This window comes from Scylla paramamosain, chromosome 1 (assembly GCF_035594125.1).
Source record: "Scylla paramamosain isolate STU-SP2022 chromosome 1, ASM3559412v1, whole genome shotgun sequence".
Taxonomy (NCBI): domain Eukaryota; kingdom Metazoa; phylum Arthropoda; class Malacostraca; order Decapoda; family Portunidae; genus Scylla; species Scylla paramamosain.
Window position 1 is genome coordinate 5565001 of NC_087151.1, and position 20000 is coordinate 5585000.

Below are 20000 nucleotides of genomic sequence, written 5' to 3' on the forward strand. Positions count from 1 at the left end.
TCGCCCACTTTTTTGCTCTCATGGCTAAAAATACGAGTGTTGGAAGTTTTCTCAGAGAAGACCGACACAGAATGTGGTTCAACGGTCACCGGAAGTAGCAGAACTTGGAGTCACTTTCACAGGAAAATCGAGTGTTCCAGTCACGTCAACTCACTAAGACGCCACGCAGCCTTGCCCCTCGCCTGAGCCGCCAGCTGGAGGGTTCATATCCAAAAACGTTTCGGTATCTTATGTCTAGGATTTTGAACAGGCTGTAGTCAAAGCTAGTACGATTTTCAAGGGCGTTTTCACGATTTTACTGATAGTATAAAAAGGAACATGCACTATCAATGAAAGAAAAGACGAAAACCCAACTACTTGCCTCTCCGGCCTTGGAAAATAGCCCTAACGAAAACCCAAAGCACTCACGAATACAAACTGAGCTCTCTACAGAACGTAAAAATAGCTGCACTTCAACATCGTGAATAAGAAGTCTGAAATTCCTCCATTAAGTCCTGCACGTTACTCAAGAATATTACACCAAGCTTGGGATATCTCTCAAGGATAAGTGAGTGCTTTCTCCCGTTTGGAGAAGGCTTGGCGGCGCAGGGAGGAGACGGAGAGCAACCCTGACCGCAGCCTAAATTATTGCAACTGCAGCCACCCGTGGGACACCCTGGGGCGGTCCTTCATTACTGCTTCATTACTTGGTGTGCCCCGCCCCGTCACGCTCCCCTTCGCCTCCTTCTCAGTAGGTGAAGCAAGGAATGGAGGGATGAGGGAGTGGGGGGGGCAGTGTACAGAGAAACATGTGGAAAACAGCTACAGTCACAGTCGGCCACCGTGACGTCACCTGTCCTTCGGGGCGCACCAGGCCAAGCTGGACTCAGATTTCTTAATTAAATTTGAATACATTTCCTCTCGTAGAGTTGCCGCTGCCTTCCCCAGCTGTCCACGTCCCCGCAGCACCGCGCCTCCGCCACTCCCCACTCTGCTCAATATGAGTCTTAGTGATACGTAAATGCATCATACTCAAAATAAACTAGACTAATGAAACACTGCACACACACACACACACACACACACACACACACACACACACACACACACACACACACACACACACACACACACACACACACACACGTAGCCTTATGTGGTAACTTGCAGGACAGGTTGTGTGACAGGGCGGCACTTCGCTCACTCCGCGGCGATCAAGAGTGAAAACACGCCATTTAAAGCGCCCAGGGTCACTCTTGGCCGCACGAACACACACACACACACACACACACACAGACACACACACAAACACACACACACACACACACACACACACACACACACACACACACACACACACAAACGTTTACCTTGTGCTGTAATAAGTAAAATTAATACCTACCTGTGTGTGTGTGTGTGTGTGTGTGTGTGTGTGTGTGACATATGAAGTGTGACGTGTGGTGGGAAGTGGAGGGAGAGGCGAAACAAAAGACGGACACAAACAGCAAGAAAAATGTTCACGATCACTATTGGTCTAATTAAGAGCCACGTCAGAGGAGGCAGTTCTGGGCCACGACAAGCTGACGGAGGAGAAGGAGGAGGAGGAGGAGGAGGAGGAGGAGGAGGAGGAGGAGGAGGAGGAGGAGGAGGAGGAGGAGGAGGAGGAGGAGGAGGTTATGAAGGAGAAAAGAGAGGAGAGAATGGAGAACAGTTGAGGGGAGACGAGAGGAAGAAGAGAGAGATGTTGGCATCAAGACATTGGCGCTCATTCCCCCTTCAAACAAACCTACAGGAGGTGCTGTTGGTTGGGTGCCACGTGGATATTACTAGCTATGACTACACACACACACACACACACACACACACACACACATACACATACACATACACACGAGTGACAGCACATGCTAAAGGTCACGGATATCACATTTCACTTGCTCCATCGAACCTCCTCAGCGCAATTTGAGAACAGCTGAACGCAGCATCCCACACCGCGTCGCCGCTGAGGTCTGCATGTGCGTGGAAGGGAGAGGAAGAGGAGGGGAGTACAGGAAGAGGGAGATGAACTCAATAAGTCTGTTTAGCTGTGGAAGAAAGGGAGGGGTGTAAGAACAGATGAATAAGTGGATAAGTAAATGGAGGTGGTGGTGGAGGAGAGGCTGGGTTTTTAAAGAAAGGTGAGTGTTGTTTTTTCGGTATGTAGCCGATGGTCATGTCTACAGGTGGTGATCTAGAAAGGTGGCAGTGGAGCAGAGCAGGTGTGTACGGTGGTCTTGCCTTGGTCTGTGGGCGGAACCAGGTAAGCAGACGTGGGGTAGAACACAAGTGGGGCTAGGGACGGGGGTGGGGGACCAAGGTGGCTCCGTTCGTGGTAGTGTAGGCGTGGGCGAGGACCTGAAGTGACTCGTGGGTGCAGGTGTGGGCGTGGGCTGTCTGCGGGGGGTTGGAGGTGGAGGGTGGGCGGGATGCCAGGCTGCGGAGTGTCCCTCACTCACAGTCCTGCCACCACAGCCGTAGCTGCTGCCGCCGCCGTCCTCCGTGCTCTGTCCCTCAACGCACAGCCTCCCGTCTCCAGCGCTGAGGCGGCAGTGCGCGTCCCGGGGCACCTTGCTCTCGACGGGAATCGTTTATCTCAGTGAGGACGAGAAGAGACGTGCACGTGAAGGAACCTCAGCGTCGCGGAATTGTTGACCTCATATCAAGGAAGGAGCTGCAGTTTCTCCTGGAGCGAGTGTGTGTTTGTGTGAGTGTGTGAGCGTCGGGCTGCCCAACCCTCTGCTTGGCCTCGCCTCAGCCCAGGACGCTCTTCTGACTCGATCACCTGAGCCTGCTGGGGAAAAAATCTGACCTCTAGTTCGTGGATATTTTTACGTTGAACTCGACAGCAGGACATTCCTCCCTCCCGCCATGGCGCACAAGGACAGCCACACCGCCGTCCTGGGTAGGTGATCACTGTTTGTCTGGTGCATGTGGCCGCGGTGCTCCCGAACCCAAGTAAGAAGCTGGATAAGTTTTTATTAGGAACAGTGCAATATGAATGAGTGTGGAGAGGGTTTGAACACGTCAAACGGGTACTATAGAAGCAAGTTTTTTTTTTTTTTTTTTTTAAGTACAACAGTACCAATAGATTCGGTGTAAAATGAGTGTTTTTTTCTTCATAAGAATTTCCGAATAGGTAGTGTACATATGCTGTAATATGCCGAAGTACATGATTGACATATTCAACGAACTTCGACACCAACACAGCTTACAAAGCTTGCCTAGTGTCTTTCTTCCGTCTTGAGAACTCAGTTGGATTCCGAGGTGTCAGGTGGCAGAAACCGAAACACTGGATCATAGGAACATTGGGAAGGAACAAACTAAGCTTGTACTCAGCCGCTGTTGCTCCTTTTTGACTCTGCTGCAAGACAAACGCACTCAGTCTCTTTGTTAGAACCGAACACCACACAGTCATGGCCGAGTGTTGCCTTAACATTACGATGATGGAAGGACACAAATCTAATTCCTCGGGAGCTGCGTGGCGCGGAGGTAAACACAGAGGCAGCAGGTGTGAGAGGATCACGTAACGAAATGTTTATTTATTCACTCATCTCCCTCTGTGCAAACCTACACTGCGTGGAAGCATATAATTAGAGTTCAGTAACAACAACCAGTAGTTATCTCGTAAATATAAGCTTAGATAACAAAAACATTTAAAGAGATTACAAATACGGAATAAATGACAGCGATGCAAAGGTTGAGGCGTCACATCACTGCCTGGCCGAGGAGCAACACGTGATGCACCACTCACTCCTCAGCTGCCATCCCTTGGTCACGCCCTTGGTGGTTTCCTCGACTCACACACAGTACCGGCGCCCTGACGCACTCCACCCCACGGAGTTTTACACATTTGCCATTTAATGGACGACACGAGTGCCTCACAACCACCTGCGTTCAGGCTTACACTAATATTTGTGTTTGTTTGTTTGATTGTTTGACTGTGTGTGTGTGTGTGTGTGTGTGTGTGTGTCCTCTCTCTCTCTCTCTCTCTCTCTCTCTCTCTCTCTCTCTCTCTCTCTCTCTCTCTCTCTCTCTCTATCTATCTATCTATCTATCTATCTATCTATCTATCTATCTATCTATCTATCTATCTATCTATCTATCTATCTATCTATATATATATATATATATATATATATATATATATATATATATATATATATATATATATATATATATATATATATGACAAGACTTTAGAAGGCGCCATTTAAAATTAGAAAGAGTGACGCCACCGCCTCCCACGTCCCGTCAAGCGAGCCAAAGGCAGGTTAACAACAACTCTCAAACGGAGAGCTCGTCTGTCCCCGGCGTCCTCCTTCCCGTCACTCTAAATAGTCACGTCAAAAATAAACGTAATTGATGCCGCTTTCACTGCAACCACACCTCCTCCTCCTCCTCCTCCTCCTCCTGCTACTTCTCCTCCTTCTTGTGTGCAAGCACTCAGGCACAGCGGGCGCGTGAAGGTGTTGTTTAGGAGGCAGTCACGACCAGCACAAGCAGACATTCAGACGACAATGTGTCCGCGTGCTGCTAACCTGAGTGAGTGACAGGAGCAATGACAAAGAGACGCCGCTAGCCAGGCAGGGATGGAACAGCATGATGCGCCGAGCCTGTGTGATGTGGAGGGATGTGCTGCTGCTAGCAAAAATAATAGCAATGCTGATAGTGTAGTAGTAGTAGTAGTAGTAGTAGTAGTAGTAGTAGTAGTAGTAGTAGTAGTAGTAGTAGTAGTAGCAGCGGTACAAAAAGAAGCAGTACACCATCAACAAATGCAACCAGTCCTTCCCGCACCTGTTTACTCACACTTCTCGCATCGATGCGCGGCATCAAGACGTTCCCTTGTCGTTGTCATTAGCTATTGATTTAAATGCAATCTCGACTTAGGTATTAAAAAAAAAAAAAAAAAACAGTGAGGGAAGTAGACTGAATAAACTCTGAAAACCGCTTCACAAGAATAATAATAATGATGACAACAACAACAACAACAACAACGAACACACTCACCAAATCGAGGTCCGGCTAAAGGCAACTGAACGGCGACCTCCTTAACCGGCGCAGTGATGACCTGGCGGTGAGGTGGTGAGGCTGTGCGGGGCAGCGGGGCGCCACGGCACTGGTAAAGGCGTGGCGAGCCGGGGCGGGGTGAGGAAGATATTCTGTAGGAGATAACACTGTCTTAATGTCCAAGGAGTTTAGCCGCATCGGGTTCACGTCCCACTGTTGTGCCTCACAGCCATTCACGCCCTCCACGCCCCCTCCCTCTCCCTCTCCCCATGGTGCGTCCTATCGGAACCTCGGAACCTCTTAAGTGTCCAGACCCTCCGTCCCTTGTCCCTTTAAGTCGCCACTTATGCGCCATTTACAGCACGAGAGCCATCTTGACACTATCGATCCAATAATGATAATAATAATATTAATAATAATAATAATAATAATAATAATAATAATAATAATAATAATAATAATAATAATAATAATAAAAATAATAATAACAGTTCATGTTTATATACTCGTATAATCAACAACCGAGACTAGGTAGGATTCAAACACATTTCAAAATATCAATTATACTTAAAGATCAAGAGTAGTAGTAGTAGTAGTAGTAGTAGTAGTTGTAGTAGTTGTAGTAGTAGTAGTGGTAGTAGTGGTAGTAGTAGTAGTGGTAGTAGTAGTAGCAACACCGGCAGCAACAGTAGAAGCAACACACACTTTCAAGGTAAAAGAAAGGAAGGTAATAGCGTCATTCCCATTTTGCGAGTGAGGACTTTCCCGGCCATCACGCAGCTCGCTCTCCGGAGTTTCACTAGTTTCAGATGGTTTTCCTTGACGTGAATTGTGTGCGGGAAGTTTCACACATCTGTCTCACCATTGCTCTAATAGCCTCGTTACTTACTCTTTTCGACACACAATCCACAGGGACCACCAAGAATAGGTCTGCTAACTTTTTGTACCTTTCTTTAAGTTGTTATGCTCCACGATACCCCTCACACACACACACACACACACACACACACACACACGCATCTCCCAAACGAGAGACGGAAGTTGCCTGGTTGGGTAGTGAGCGAAGAGGGACGAGAAAGGGACGTATGGACAGAGGGACATAGGGAGGGAGGGACGAGGAAGCGACGTTTAGTTAGCTGCTCCTTCCTACATTTTAAGAAGGGAAGCGTCTACCAAAACGGCACGTCAGGCTTTCTCTAATCTATATACAGGAGTTCTGAGAAGTGGAGACACCAGCAGTGACTTCACATTTCACTTTAAGATGGCACACAAAAACAACGCCTTCTCTCTCTCTCTCTCTCTCTCTCTCTCTCTCTCTCTCTCTCTCTCTCTCTCTCTCTCTCTCTCTCTCTCTCTCTGCCTCTCGACCTCACGCCAACTTCTCTTAACACAAATAACAAAAATACAGAGTGGGGGAGTGAGAGAGAGAAACAAGAGGCAGGCGGTGGATGGATGGAGAGGGAAGCGAGGGCGGGGCTGCGGGAGGGCGGGCGGGTGCCGTCGAGGGTAAAACATTTCAGGGGACATTCAGCAAGTGGGTTATCATTATGTTGGCCATGCGGGCGACGGCAGCATGCAGGTGGCGATGCTACTGCGCTCTGGGTGGGCGGGACGTGCTGCGCAGGGGTGATGGGGGTGGAGGAAGTGGCGCCCGTGGGAAAATTGCTGTTATGAGGGAGAGGCGCCAAGAAAGAGTCAAAATACACAGATCTATGGAGTGAATAAATGGTATAGAGGTGGAGGGAATGCGTACCAGTGGATTGTCTGTGGAGCGGGAGTGCATGGTGGACGTGGGAGGGGACATGGAGGAGAAAGGGACGAGGAATGACAGCCACAATAGAAAGAACACTGGCTGCATAAACAAACCTGAGTTCAAAAGGCATGAAAATGGAGGGAGTGCGGTGTGTATGGGTGGAGTGTTGTATAGGCGGGTGAAGGACAAGCTATTTTTTTTTTGGGGGGGGGGTAAGGATAAAAAGATACGGGCGTCGGTGTGGGTGTGAGGAGCGACGGATGGGACAGGAGTGCGGGGGCGGCATGCGGGAGATGTGTGTGTGTGTGTGTGTGTGTGTGTGTGTGTGTGTGTGTGTGTGTGTGTGGGCATGTGTGCAGGCGTGGGGTGTGGGCAGCGTGGGTATAGGCGGGGCAGGGCGTAAGGGGATTGTTCCTGGGTTTCAACATGGGCTTAAGTATGATGTGGTTTAACTGTTGTTGTCTGAAGGGGTGGAGGGCAGAGGGGGAGGGAAAGACTAGGGGAGAAGGATACACATAAACATGACACGTAAAGGAGTGTGTGTGTGTGTGTGTGTGTGTGTGTGTGTGTGTGTGTGTGTGTGTGTGTGTGTGTGTGTGTGTGTGTGTGTGTGTGGTACTGCCATTTGCTCTTAAACGGAGAGTTAACGCGTCACGTGTAAAGTTTATGTTTAGTGTAAAGACCTTGTGGTGTGTGTTGCGTGTCGATGCTGAAAAGAGCAACCCCTCCCCTGAACACACACACACATACACACACACACACACACACACACACACACACACACACACACACACACACACAATCAAACAAACATCCCGCTCTTCATCCACCTAACAGCCCACGCATCACACATACACACTTTCTGATTTTCCCACCACACACACACACACACACACACACACACACACACACACACACACACACACACACACACACACACACACTTCCTATACCACCCACTGACAAGAGCTCTGCGTACCTGTGTGTGTGTGTGTGTGTGTGTGTGTGTGTGTGTGTGTGTGCGCGTGTGTAAACAGGAGATAGGAATCATTGGCATAAATACTGCTTGGTTTGGGTGATGTTGCAGTAGTGGTTTGGTGGTGGTGGTGGTGGTAGTGGTAGCTGCTTCAGTGAACTAACACACACACACACGCACTCATGACCCGCCTTCCTCTATCTTCTTCCCTTCCCTTCCCTTCCCTTAACACACCCTCCCCCCATTCCACCCATTTCCGGCAGGTATCAACGATTACCTCGACCCTGAAACCTCTCCCCTTCCTCCTCCTCCCTCCCCTCTCTCCTCCTCCTCCTCCTCCTCCTCCTCCTCCTCCTCCTCCTCTTCCACTTCCCCTAGTCAAATCCTTCCACTCACAAGCCACTCACTCTCCCGACTACTCTCCTTCCTCCTTCTTTATTCATCATTACATGTCCCCATTAACATTCCAATTAATTAATCATCATCATTTCTCTCTCTCTCTCTCTCTCTCTCTCTCTCTCTCTCTCTCTCTCTCTCTCTCTCTCTCTCTCTCTCTCTCTCTCTCTCTCTCTCTCTCTCTCTCTCTCTCTCTCAAGGTGTGTTCGGTAAAAATATCTGAAGAAAGAACCTCAATTTCCATTTTCCTTATCTGAGTTATGATATGTGCATTTTTTCTTTCTTCTCACAGGTTATGCAAACACACACACACACACACACACACACACACACACACACACACACACACACACACACACACATCAAATTTCAACAGTTATTACGTAGAAGACTTAACGAGGTTGTAAAGAGGAGGAGGAGGAGGAGGAGGAGGAGGAAGATGTAAGTCATATCCCATTACTGTATTTGGTTGTATGACGTATGATGAGTTGTTTACTAGTGATGATGATGATGCTGATGATGATGATGATGATGGTGATGATGATGATGATGATGAAATCCGTGTTGCGTTTGATATATTCTGTTTTCGTCGTCAGTAACAGTAGTAGTAGTAGTAGTAGTAGTAGTAGTAGTAGTAGTAGTAGTAGTAGTAGTAGTAGTTGTTGTTGTTGTTGTTGTTGTTGTTGTTGTTGTTGTTGTTGTTGTTTTTGTTGCAATTGTCGTACTTGTGAAACTATAAGTAGGAGTATTATCGTAAGAAACAGTAGTGGTGATGATTGTGGTAGTAGGAAAAGATATATACAAGCTGTCGTGGTGGTACTCGAAGCTATAGTGGTAGTCGTCCTCGAAGTGGTGAAGGAGGAGGAGCAGGAGCAGGAGCAGGAGGAGGAGGAGGAGGTGGAGTGGAGGTGGAGTGTTTGGTCTGAAGCAGCAGGTGGGCGCAGCAATGTGGGTGACAGCGTGCCAGGAAATATTAATTCTTCTACACACTCCTCGATTCTCTCTCTCTCTCTCTCTCTCTCTCTCTCTCTCTCTCTCTCTCTCTCTCTCTCTCTCTCTCTCTCTCTCTTTGCTTTAACACAAACAACTTGGCCTCGAAATTTTTGTCCGACAACAACAACAACAATATCAACGACAACAACAACAACAACAAGCAAGCAAAGCCAGCAGCACAGCAATCCTCTAAGAACAACAAACATCTTTACACAAATATATCACATCGACTTTCCTTGTCTTCAATCAACAACTCTTGTAATTTTCCTTATATGTCATCTGATTCTTTTTCATCAAATCTTCTACTACATCTTCATTATTCTACCCTTAAACATTTTGATTTTCCTCCTCCTCCTCCTCCTCCTCCTCATTATTCTACTCCAATACCCGTGCAGAGAGAGAGAGAGAGAGAGAGAGAGAGGAGGTAATAGAGGGAGAGGGAGAGGTTCTAAAAGTAAGCTGTAGGGGCGGAGGAATGGGCGGGGTGTGGGCGGTGAGAGTAACCCTTCCACCCACCCACCCACCCACCTCATTGCGGGGAGAGGGAGGGAGAGAGGGAGGGAGAGCAAAGGGAAGGGAAGGAAGTAAAGGAGGTGAGCCAAAAAGGTGAACGAGAGGAGAGAGGGCATGGCAGATAGATAGATAGATAGATAGATAGAGAGAGAGAGAGAGAGAGAGAGAGAGAGAGAGAGAGAGAGAGAGAGAGAGAGAGAGAGAGAGAGAGAGAGAGAGAGAGAGAGAGAGAGAGAGAGAGAGAGAGAGAGATGGCAGAGGAGTCACTTTATAGCTGCCTCATCTAATTTTTGCTTCTTAATCCTAGCAAGCACACACACACACACACACACACACACACACACACACACACACACACACACACACACACACACACACACACACACACACACACACACACACACACGAACGAACAGAACTGGTGATGTTGAATAAAGAGACAGACAAGTTTGTTTTTATCAGGCGTTTCCGTGGATTGCAACCTGTTTGTGTGTGTGTGTGTGTGTGTGTGTGTGTGTGTGTGTGTGTGTGTGTGTGTGTGTGTGTGTGTGTGTGTGTGGCGTCCAGGGAGGGGGCGGTGGGAGGTACTGGCTTATTGTTGCTGCCACTTCTTTTTCTACTCTTGCTTCTTTCTTTCCTTGCTTTACGTAAGTTACTGCGCATCACACACACACACACACACACACACACACACACACACACACACACACACACACACACACACACACAAAACGCATACAAACGAAGCAAAAGGAGGATGAGGAGATGGAAGAGTGCTGGGGAGATGGAAGGAGTGTCTCGAGGCTGCAATTCTCCCACCACCTACTCCCTCCCCAGCCCCTCCAGTCCCTCCACTCCCTCCTCGCCGCCCCGCCCTGGTGACGTGACCTCCACCCCGCGGGCAGAGAGAAAAAAATATCTAGTAACCCATTTATTCATTGACACTCGAGTTATGCGACCGAGTTGTTAGCCAGCTAGTGGCGGAGCACATACCGAACCATCTGTTTGAACCGTGTGTGTGTGTGTGTGTGTGTGTGTGTGTGTGTGTGTGTGTGTGTGTGTGTGTGTCAGGGAAGGGAAGCGCGGTGACACGTCGAGAGGTTTCAAAGATGTAGTGATAAGGAGGTGGTGACGCTTGATCTGAAGCAACTCATCCTCATAGTGACAGCTTAGTACTATCCCAGCCCAGGAGCCGCCTGCTGTTGGCTTCCTCGGCGGCTGTCACTCTCGTGTGGAAATCTATTAAGGAACGTTTATGGGGCGACATGAAAAAAATAAATTAATAAAAAGTGGAGTTGGCAATAATGGCCGGGGGCATGAACCACTTCGTCAGACACTGTTGGGCGCCCTGCCACCACAATGACACCCCGCGAGGCCCTTGCAATACCTCCCCATCACGTACATCAGCACCCCTACCGATAGTTTGATTCGATAGCGTTTTGTGTGTTTTTATTGCCTGCAGTGATTCAAAGATCCATCTCCCGAGGCGTCAGGAGAAGAAGGAAAGAGAGGATACAGACAGAAATTCGATCCCAGTCTGACGTCATTACGATAATAAAGGAAAAGTTGTGTTGATCATTAAATATATTTATAATTTTCTTGGTTTGGTGTTGCACATTGTTATAATTACGAGATAACTTGCAATGTGGTAATGATTTTCTCATAAACACACACACACACACACACACACACACACACACACACACACACACACAGAAAGAGAGAGAGAGAGAGAGAGAGAGAGAGAGAGAGAGAGAGAGAGAGAGAGAGAGAGAGAGAGAGAGAGAGAGAGAGAGAGAGAGAGAGAGAGAGAGAGAGAGAGAGAGAGAGAGAGAGAGAGAGAGAGAGAGAGAGAGAGAGAGAAACAGGACCGCACGAGTTTACCTCAGGCACTGTACGTTACAACTAGGTAGGTACGAATACATTTCAGATACAGCTAAAGGTACACACACACACACCCATCCCCTTCACACACACACACACACACACACACACACACACACAAACACACACCCATCCCCTTCACACACACACACACACACACACACACACACACCCATCCCCTTCACACACACACACACACACACACACACACACACACATACAACCTTTCCCCCAGTGCGGTTCTCAGCCTTCAGGAGTCATTGTCATAATTGAAAGTGCCAATGTCGACCGACCATCACCTCCCTTCTCTCTCTCTCTCTCTCTCTCTCTCTCTCTCTCTCTCTCTCTCTCTCTCTCTCTCTCTCTCTCTCTCTCTCTCTCTCTCTCTCTCTCTCTCTCTCTCTCCGCCCTTTCCTCGTTCCCTCCACTCCCCCATCCCTCTCCCCTCAACTCGTGATGCAAGATTCCACCAACGGGCATCCTTTGACCTGACCCCCAGCCGTGACCCTACATGTGCACGCGTCTCCCCTGCCTCAAAGCGGAGGGCGTGACCGAGGAGCACATGGCTGCAGCACACGTGATCGGTAACACATGAAGCACGCTGTGGCTGATGTCCCTGCTGGAAGTTGAGTATTTCTGTCATTATCATCAGTATCAGTGGCGTTTTTTCTTATGATTCCACTGCAGAAAATTACTGTACTTTATCCGATGAATTAAAAAGTATAAAAATAAAGTAAATTCGAATGTATGTGTTTTTAATAGTAATGCAACGCGGTGTTTGTAAATACGTTGAAGTGATCGCCTGCTGCACTAAAAATTAAGTGTAACTCCTTCGTCAACCACTCAAGACTAAGTACTCGTATAACTCCTTCGTCAGGCTGATACTTGTACCCACCGTGTGCCACCTGACGAAGCTTATCGGCATGGCATCCATATTCATTTCATGTTTTTGTTTTGCTGATGTATGTTAAGCGAAGGCAAAGAGGTCATGGGTCTGCGATGTGAGGAACAGAAGACACACGTAGATGCTGTCTGTGCTACTTGATCATCACACACACACACACACACACACACACACACACACACACACACACACACACACACACACACAGCTGGACGGGTGTCGTAAGCGCAGTGCCATGGTCGAAGGCTGTCGTCGTGTAATTACAGGCAATTGAGTGCCGTGACCTCACTGGCTCGGAAACATATCCTGTGCAGCCGCTCCTCTTCCCAGAACCCTCACTTTCCCCTCGCACGCTTCCTGACGCCCCTAGAGCACCTCACCCCTTCAGATCAGTGATGTGGAAGAGGGGGGAGGGGAAGGGGAGCAGCTTGACCTTATAAAAACCCTTCATTAGTCAGGGCCAGGAGATACCAATGATGCCTCGCGACAAGTAAGACGTAAGATCTACAACCTTCAGGTATCCTCAGGGCGAAGGACGCTGGAGTGGGGAGAAGGGTGAGGATTACAGCTTGTGCCCTGAGGAGGAGTCAAGGCAACCCTATCCATCCTGTCGCAGATGAAGTTTAAACCTTTTTGTCTGGTATGGCTGAGCAAGATAATGTGGTGTAAGTTTTAAGAAAGATTTCGAAAGACACCACTTATTGCGAAAGGAATGATCGAGTGGTTCAAATCTTTTTAGTGCCCGTGGTCGCATTTCTCCTCAACTAAACCGTCTGGAATTGCTCAAATGAAGTAATAGGAGTTCTGCAGTCATTAGCATTCACAGACTCCGCATTGGGTCACCCTCCTGAAGGCTGCATCATCCCTCCTCCACCACCCCCCTCTCTCTCTCTTTCTCTCTCTCTCTCTCTCCTAAGTCACGTGCGGGCGGTGTGTGCGTGGTTGTGTTGCTCGTGAAAATGACGGTGATTTCCAATACCCGACGACGCTCCGATAGTTACGAGTAAGAGCCACCGCGTGTCTGTGCGCCGCGAAGCAACACCACCATCTGGGAGTGATGCAATGTGCTGTGGGAGGGTTTATAAGTGTTCCAAGACGCCCTCCAAGTACTTCCTTTTACTCTAGTGGTGGTGAGGATGATGATGATGGGGTTGATGATGAATTATTATTACAATTATTATTATTATCATTATCATTAAAGTGCTGAAGAAATTCATGTAGTATTCAGAGAGAGAGAGAGAGAGAGAGAGAGAGAGAGAGAGAGAGAGAGAGAGAGAGAGGGAGTCAGTCATTCAGTCAGTCAAGAATCACTCATCGTCAAAAGAAGAAAACTGGAGGTGGCAAAGTGTGCTGTCATCACTACACTCCCTTGAAAAAAGAAAGAGAGGAGGAAAGAAAGAAAAAAAAAGCGAACGACAAAGACGATAAAAAGATAGAACGAGAAGAAGAAGAAGAAGAAGAAGAAGAAGAAGAAGAAGAAGAAGAAGAAGAAGAAGAGAAGAAGAAGAAGAAGAAGAAGAAGAAGAAGAAGAAGAAGAAGAAGAAGAAGAAGAAGAAGAAGAAGAAGAAGAAGAAGAAGAAGAAGAAGAAGAAGAATAGCACTGATGAATGAGAATAAATAATGCTAAACTTCCTCTGTCTCTCTTTCTCTTTATAGCTCTCTCACTCTCTGCAACAGCCAGCCTTCACCTACATGCTGAATGCTAATTTGCTTTCCCTTTGTGTGTGCTTTTATTCGAATTCTAAGCATGACCTCTCTTGTTGCCTCTGGTCAGTCAGTCTGCGTACTTGTGTCGCCTCTGCTCCCCTGCGCCTCACTCACTGCAGTTACGAGGAACAGGATCATTATTTGAAACACTTCTGCGCCGCACCTCCACTTCTTTCAAAAGGCCCTAGTTGAAGTCACAAGGGCTTTAAAGGTTTTTTTTATATAGTTCTAGTGACATATGAACAAAATTTCTACATTATTAACAGGAGAAACAGTCTTGAGAACCTTTGAAAACAGTCGTGATGTGAGAGCAAAGCGTTTCAAAATACGTGTCTCAGTCTGGCTGTCTCCGGTGAACCATCTTGTGTCCGTCCACCTGTCTGTCGTCTGTTTAGTAAGAGCTTCTTCCCCCATAAGGTAGTGGCCGCGGGATGGGAGTCTCTTATGTTATCGTGCATTAGGCTTACTTTGAAATCCTCTTCCTTGTCCTAGTTTGCCGCTTTCTTTTTTTCTTTCTTTCTTTCTTTTTTCTTTGTTGTTGTTGTTGTTGCTGTTGTCGTTTATTGTCATTATTATTTTTTGTCACTAATACTATTATTTTTCCTCCTCCTAATCCACCATCTTCACCACCACCACCACCACCACCCTCATCACCTCCTCCTTACGCTCTTCTTCCATTTGTGCAGTATACCATTCCACCTCCAGTTTCCACAATCCTCCGTCACCACCTCCTCCTCCTCTTCCTCCTTCCCCACTTCCTCGTCTCTCCACCCTTCCCAGAGACCCTTTTTTCCCTTCCCCGTCAACTCATCAACACTCATCAACCCGTTCCCACTTAGCTTCGTCACTATTCATCTCTCACCCCCGCCACCAACAGTACTACCTTCCTGTGTCATTCCCGCAGCCCGACCTTGACCGGAGTGCATCATTACTGTCAGGTCTCTTTTTATTACCTCATGAAGCGATAAAGTAACTTGATACCTTCACACGCGGCTGCAGGGTTGCCAGATCGATGAAATTTCTATCTGTCCTCGCTTAATTGGTGTGTGTATGTGTGTGTGTGTGTGTGTGTGTGTGTGTGTGTGTGTGTGTGTGTGTGTGTGTGTGTGTGTGTGTGTGTGTGTGTGTGTGTGTGTGTGTGTGTGTGTGTGTGTGTGTGTGTGTGTGTGTGTGTGTGTGTGTCTGCTGGTGCTGCTCACTCACTCGTTTGTGCAAGAAGAGGTTATTGCTGAATAGTTTGTCTTCATATTGGTGATCTCAGAGCATAGCGTTCTTGTGGTCTCTCTTTCCTTCTTCTCTTTCCCCTTCTGCTCTTCTTCTTTCATTACCGTGCCCCAGCAGAACGTGACCGCTTATCAGAGAGAGAGAGAGAGAGAGAGAGTGTGTGTGTCTGTGTGTGTGTGTGTGTGTGTGTGTGTGTATTAATGAAGTGTGTCAGCAGAACCGTGGGGAGAGGGGAGGGGGGGACGTTAGGGGGGAGGAGGTGGGTGTCGTGACGTGCCAGAGCCCAGTGCCGTCACCGCGGCCGCCGTCACCTCCGCCAGCCATCTGTTCATCCTCCATCACTGCATCTTTTTTCCCCTCATCGCGTCCCTTCACAAGGCAGGCCAGGCATTTACTAACACCTGCCACGAACCGGCGCACCAAACGCAATCAAACTGATCTGCGAGGAGGCTGAATCTGTGAGAATGAAGCAGGTGACGGGAGGGTGCCTGGAGGCCTCGGACCCGCCCTGACGGTGGGTGGGCGGCTCGTCAGTGACTCTCACCCACCACATCCATTGAATAGGGTGCGTGGGGGAGGACGTAGGGGATGGCGGGGGTTCTCCAGAGCTGCCCTACGATGAACAGTGATCCCTTTGTCCCCTCGCTTTCTACCACCACTACTCCATCTTCCTCTCCCTCTCTCCTCCTTTGCCTTTTCTTTTCATTTACTAGTAGAAGTTGAATATGTTATCAGCTTATTTACACTATCGCTACGCGTGATCTCACCAGCGTCTCCACACCATTTAAAATTTTTAGCTACACCATGTTCGTTATTATTATTATCATTGTAATTGTTAGTTTTATTACTGTCATTATTATTCTTGCTGTTATTATTAATAATATCATTGTTGTTATTATTACTATCATTATTTATCTTATGTGTTGTTACGTCAGAGACCCATTACATTTCATTATAACATTCATTTACAATACTTCCGGACTGTGGGTGCCACCTTACGCGCGGCATCTTCACAACAGTCCTTTGTTGGAATGTTACGTTTTCTGTTATGTGATTTCAACAATCGAATCTTGAATTGAACTGAATTAAGCCATGCCATGACGCGCCGTTGAGAAGTGGTTGCTCTGAAGACTGCAGGTGTAGAGTAAGCGAGGCCCAGCCACCTCCACGTTGAGGCTGAAACACCTCACTTCACGTTGCCACCACCGGCCGTGTACCTTTAGCGTCCTCGAGAGTACCCGCGTGAGGCTAGGAATTCATGAGCGAGATTAAATCATTCCCGGAGGCTCCAACCCAATTATATCCTTTGAGGTCCTTGGCACGGCGGCGGACACGAGCAGGAGAGTCTGACGCCCACATAAACCAGGTGGAGCGAAGAGGTGATTACCGTGGCCCACCAGGTGACAGCTACCCGCCCGCACCTCACCCACCCACCCACCCACACATCAACCCACCCACGCAAGACGACCTTTCTTTCTTGTAACATGCGATGCTAATCATGCGCTCTTCCTCTTTGCCTGGTCTCTCTCCTAGAACTTGCTGGCTTCACTGGCTTGTCTTGGCAACTCTCTCGGCGCCTCACTCCAACACCTCGACATGCTCACGGCGCCTTCTCTGTCGCCACCCGCGCCTCCTTCAGAAAAAAGCTAAACTACCCCTTCGTTAAAATAGTATTCAAATGAGATCCTTCATTCTGGGCTAATGAAGGGCGATAAAAAGTGAACGGTAGCAGGAGAAGTCCGGTAAACACAAGGCGATCGGAATGTTTACCTGACGCATCAACATTGCCCTACCTGTCTGTTTATAGGTGAGCAAAATGGGGCACGGCGAGAGTGTGAGGCCGCCAGATACCTGACCTATTTTTCTGTAAGGCTATTCGTGTACCGACTGACTACCTGCACTGCCGCCCTCACCTGCCACGTCCGCCCACACGCCCTCCCCCTCGGTCCCCTGCAGCCTTTACCTCCCTGCCGCCTGCCGCTCTGCTTCCTCATGACGCCGCCACGTGAAAAACTCCCATAAATCGCTGCATCTCTCGTTTATTTCCCGTCCAGTGGTGCACTTTCTCCGGGTGAAGAGGATAAATGGATCACCAGTCGCCGGCAGCTATTTGCTCTGCTCCATCATTCTTCCACACTCCCCACTCACTCCCTCCACATACCCTCACACGCCCCCCGACGCGCCCACCACATTCTCTCACAACCCCGCCACACACACACACACACACACCACGATGCTAATACACCAAGTCCCACCGAACTCTTTCCTTGCACACACCTCCTATCGCACCTACTACGCCTCCTCTTCCTTCACGCCCTTTAGTTCTACACGTAAAAACTGCTGTATATATATATATATATATATATATATATATATATATATATATATATATATATATATATATATATATATATATATATATATATATATATATATATATATATATATAGTTTTTTTTCTTTTTGCTTATCTTACACGCCATAAACAGATCCACCAACACATTATACAACCTATCATTCACTTTTTCATTTATTTATTTTTATTTATTTATCTATTTTATCTATTTATTTATTTCTTTTTTTTTTGTCTCTTCCAGAAATATTCAAAAGCAATGATGATGGTGGTGGTGGTGGTGGTGGTGGTGGTGGCAGTGGTGGTGGTGGTGGTGATATAGTAGCGGTGATAATGTCTATAAAAGAGATACGTCATTAAAATAAGAACATTCATATATTTTAACGTATTACTACACTATGACTAGCGGAAATGTATAAAAATGTGCGTACGTGCATATATATGTGTGTGTGTGTGTGTGTGTGTGTGTGTGTGTGTGTGTGTGTGTGTGTGTGTGTGTGTGTGTGTGTGCGCTCGCGCAGTGCCCCTGGTAACACTGATAGTTGGTGTAAATGTTTATTCCACCAGCGTAAGGTGTTTAGTGGTGGTGGTGACGATGCGTTGTGGGAAGAGGGAAGAAGCAGGAGGGGGGGGAAAGGGAAAGGAAGGGAGAAAGGAGTGATGGGGAGAAGTGAAGGGGATAAAGGAAGAGTGGGGAATATTGTTATTGTCATTAAGTGCGTATAGGTGAGTAAACGTACGTGTGTGTGTTCGTGTGTGCATTTGTAAAGGGTAGTGAAGGAAGGACTCAAGCAAACGGTGAGGGGAGGGGAGAAAAGAGGAATGTGAGGGGAGAAGGGAAGAGGAGGCTGAATGTCCCCGTAAGCACCGTGCTAAAGAAAGCTCGTGGGGAGGGAGGGGAGGGGGAGGGTCACTTGGCTCACCCCCAACAGGTACACCGTCACCGTCATCACCACCACCTTCACCACCACCTTCACCATCATCACGGCCGGAAAGGGACTCGTGCCTCCCTCCAGCTGACCTGTGTGTGTGTGTGTGTGTGTGTGTGTGTCCTAACAACGCCACACAGCCGCCCACCGTCTCCTGCACATGGGTGTGGGCGGGGAGTTGGGGGGGTGGGTGCCCGCTTATATGGCTGCCTGGCGCGACAGCATATCTCCCCGTACCCTGACTCTCACCGCCAAGCACAGGCATACACATGCATGTACACACACACACACACACACACACACACACACACACACACACACACACACTCACACACACACACACACACACACACACACACACACACACACACACACACACACACACACACACACACACAAAACACACACACACACACACACACACACACACACACACACACACACACACACACAGAAAAAAAATTACTGCCTAACAGATGAAATATGGAACACTTAACTACGTAAAAAAAAAAAAAAAGCACAGAAATTTTGTGATAATACATACTCAGTCACAGTTTTGTCAAAAGCGACGTGGAAATAAAATAAAACAGGAAGCCTAAGAAGTCTGCGAATCAAAGGACCAATTCACGCTGAGAGGAAAACCCGGTAATTGTTCAAAGGATACGATATTTAAAGAACACTAACAACTAAGTGACGTGAAGATGACAGGATGAAGCTCAAGACTCATAAATACACACAAAAGTAGTATAGTTCCCTGTCTGAGCCCTTGTCACGCACCCTTCGCAGCCTCACGCCGGGACCCACCATTACGTTACAGACACCCAGCTAGCTGAGACACCACTGCTAACTTTCAGGACACCAAGAATACCAGGACACCGAAACACCACCGCTACCAAAACACAATGCAGGTAAACTTGACGGTGATCAATTAAAAAGAGACACTTCCTTTTAACACGCGAGGCATCACCAGAAAAACAGGACCACAAAAAAACACACAACGCAGGCAAAGTTACGGTGATTGATTAAAAAGAGACAGTACCTCTAACTATTTCGGCCATGAACAACACAACCCAAGGAAAATTACTGTAATTCATCAAAAAAAAAAAAAAAAAGGCTTCCTTATGACACCAACAAACTACCCGAACCACAACTAACTCATAATTCAGGCAAAGTCACGGTGGTTCATTTTAAAAGGCACTTCCTGATAACAATATAAGGCGAGCGAGCGAGCATAGAAGGAAAACTAAGGAAGCATATCGAGTTACCCTCACTAGCGGCAGGGTAGTCTCACCACCACCACCACCACCACCACCAACAGAGTACGACATTAAATAGTATGACAG

The 20000-nt window shown here is 47.7% G+C and overlaps 1 protein-coding gene and 1 long non-coding RNA gene across 27 annotated transcripts in view; one reads left to right on the top strand and one right to left on the bottom strand.

Moving 5' to 3' along the window:
- Window positions 1-20000, bottom strand: part of LOC135095040 (uncharacterized) — a 102565-nt gene that overhangs the window by 45558 nt on the left and 37007 nt on the right. For both annotated transcript variants that reach the window (XR_010264047.1, XR_010264048.1), the window contains exon 3: window positions 5026-5177. This is a non-coding gene — a long non-coding RNA (uncharacterized LOC135095040). The remainder of the gene's footprint in view (window positions 1-5025; window positions 5178-20000) is intronic.
- Window positions 1-20000, top strand: part of LOC135093771 (collagen alpha-1(III) chain-like) — a 70018-nt gene that overhangs the window by 27197 nt on the left and 22821 nt on the right. For 3 of the 25 annotated variants that reach the window (XM_063993975.1, XM_063994223.1, XM_063994137.1), the window contains exon 1: window positions 2462-2920. The exons of 18 other annotated variants lie outside the window; for them this stretch is intronic. In XM_063993975.1, the coding sequence (XP_063850045.1) occupies window positions 2887-2920 (34 nt within the window). In that variant the 5' untranslated portion in view covers window positions 2462-2886. Of the gene's footprint in view, window positions 1-2460; window positions 2921-20000 lie in introns of those variants that run through there. 4 more of the 25 variants (XM_063994964.1, XM_063995182.1, XM_063993541.1 and 1 more) reach the window with 3 other exon arrangements.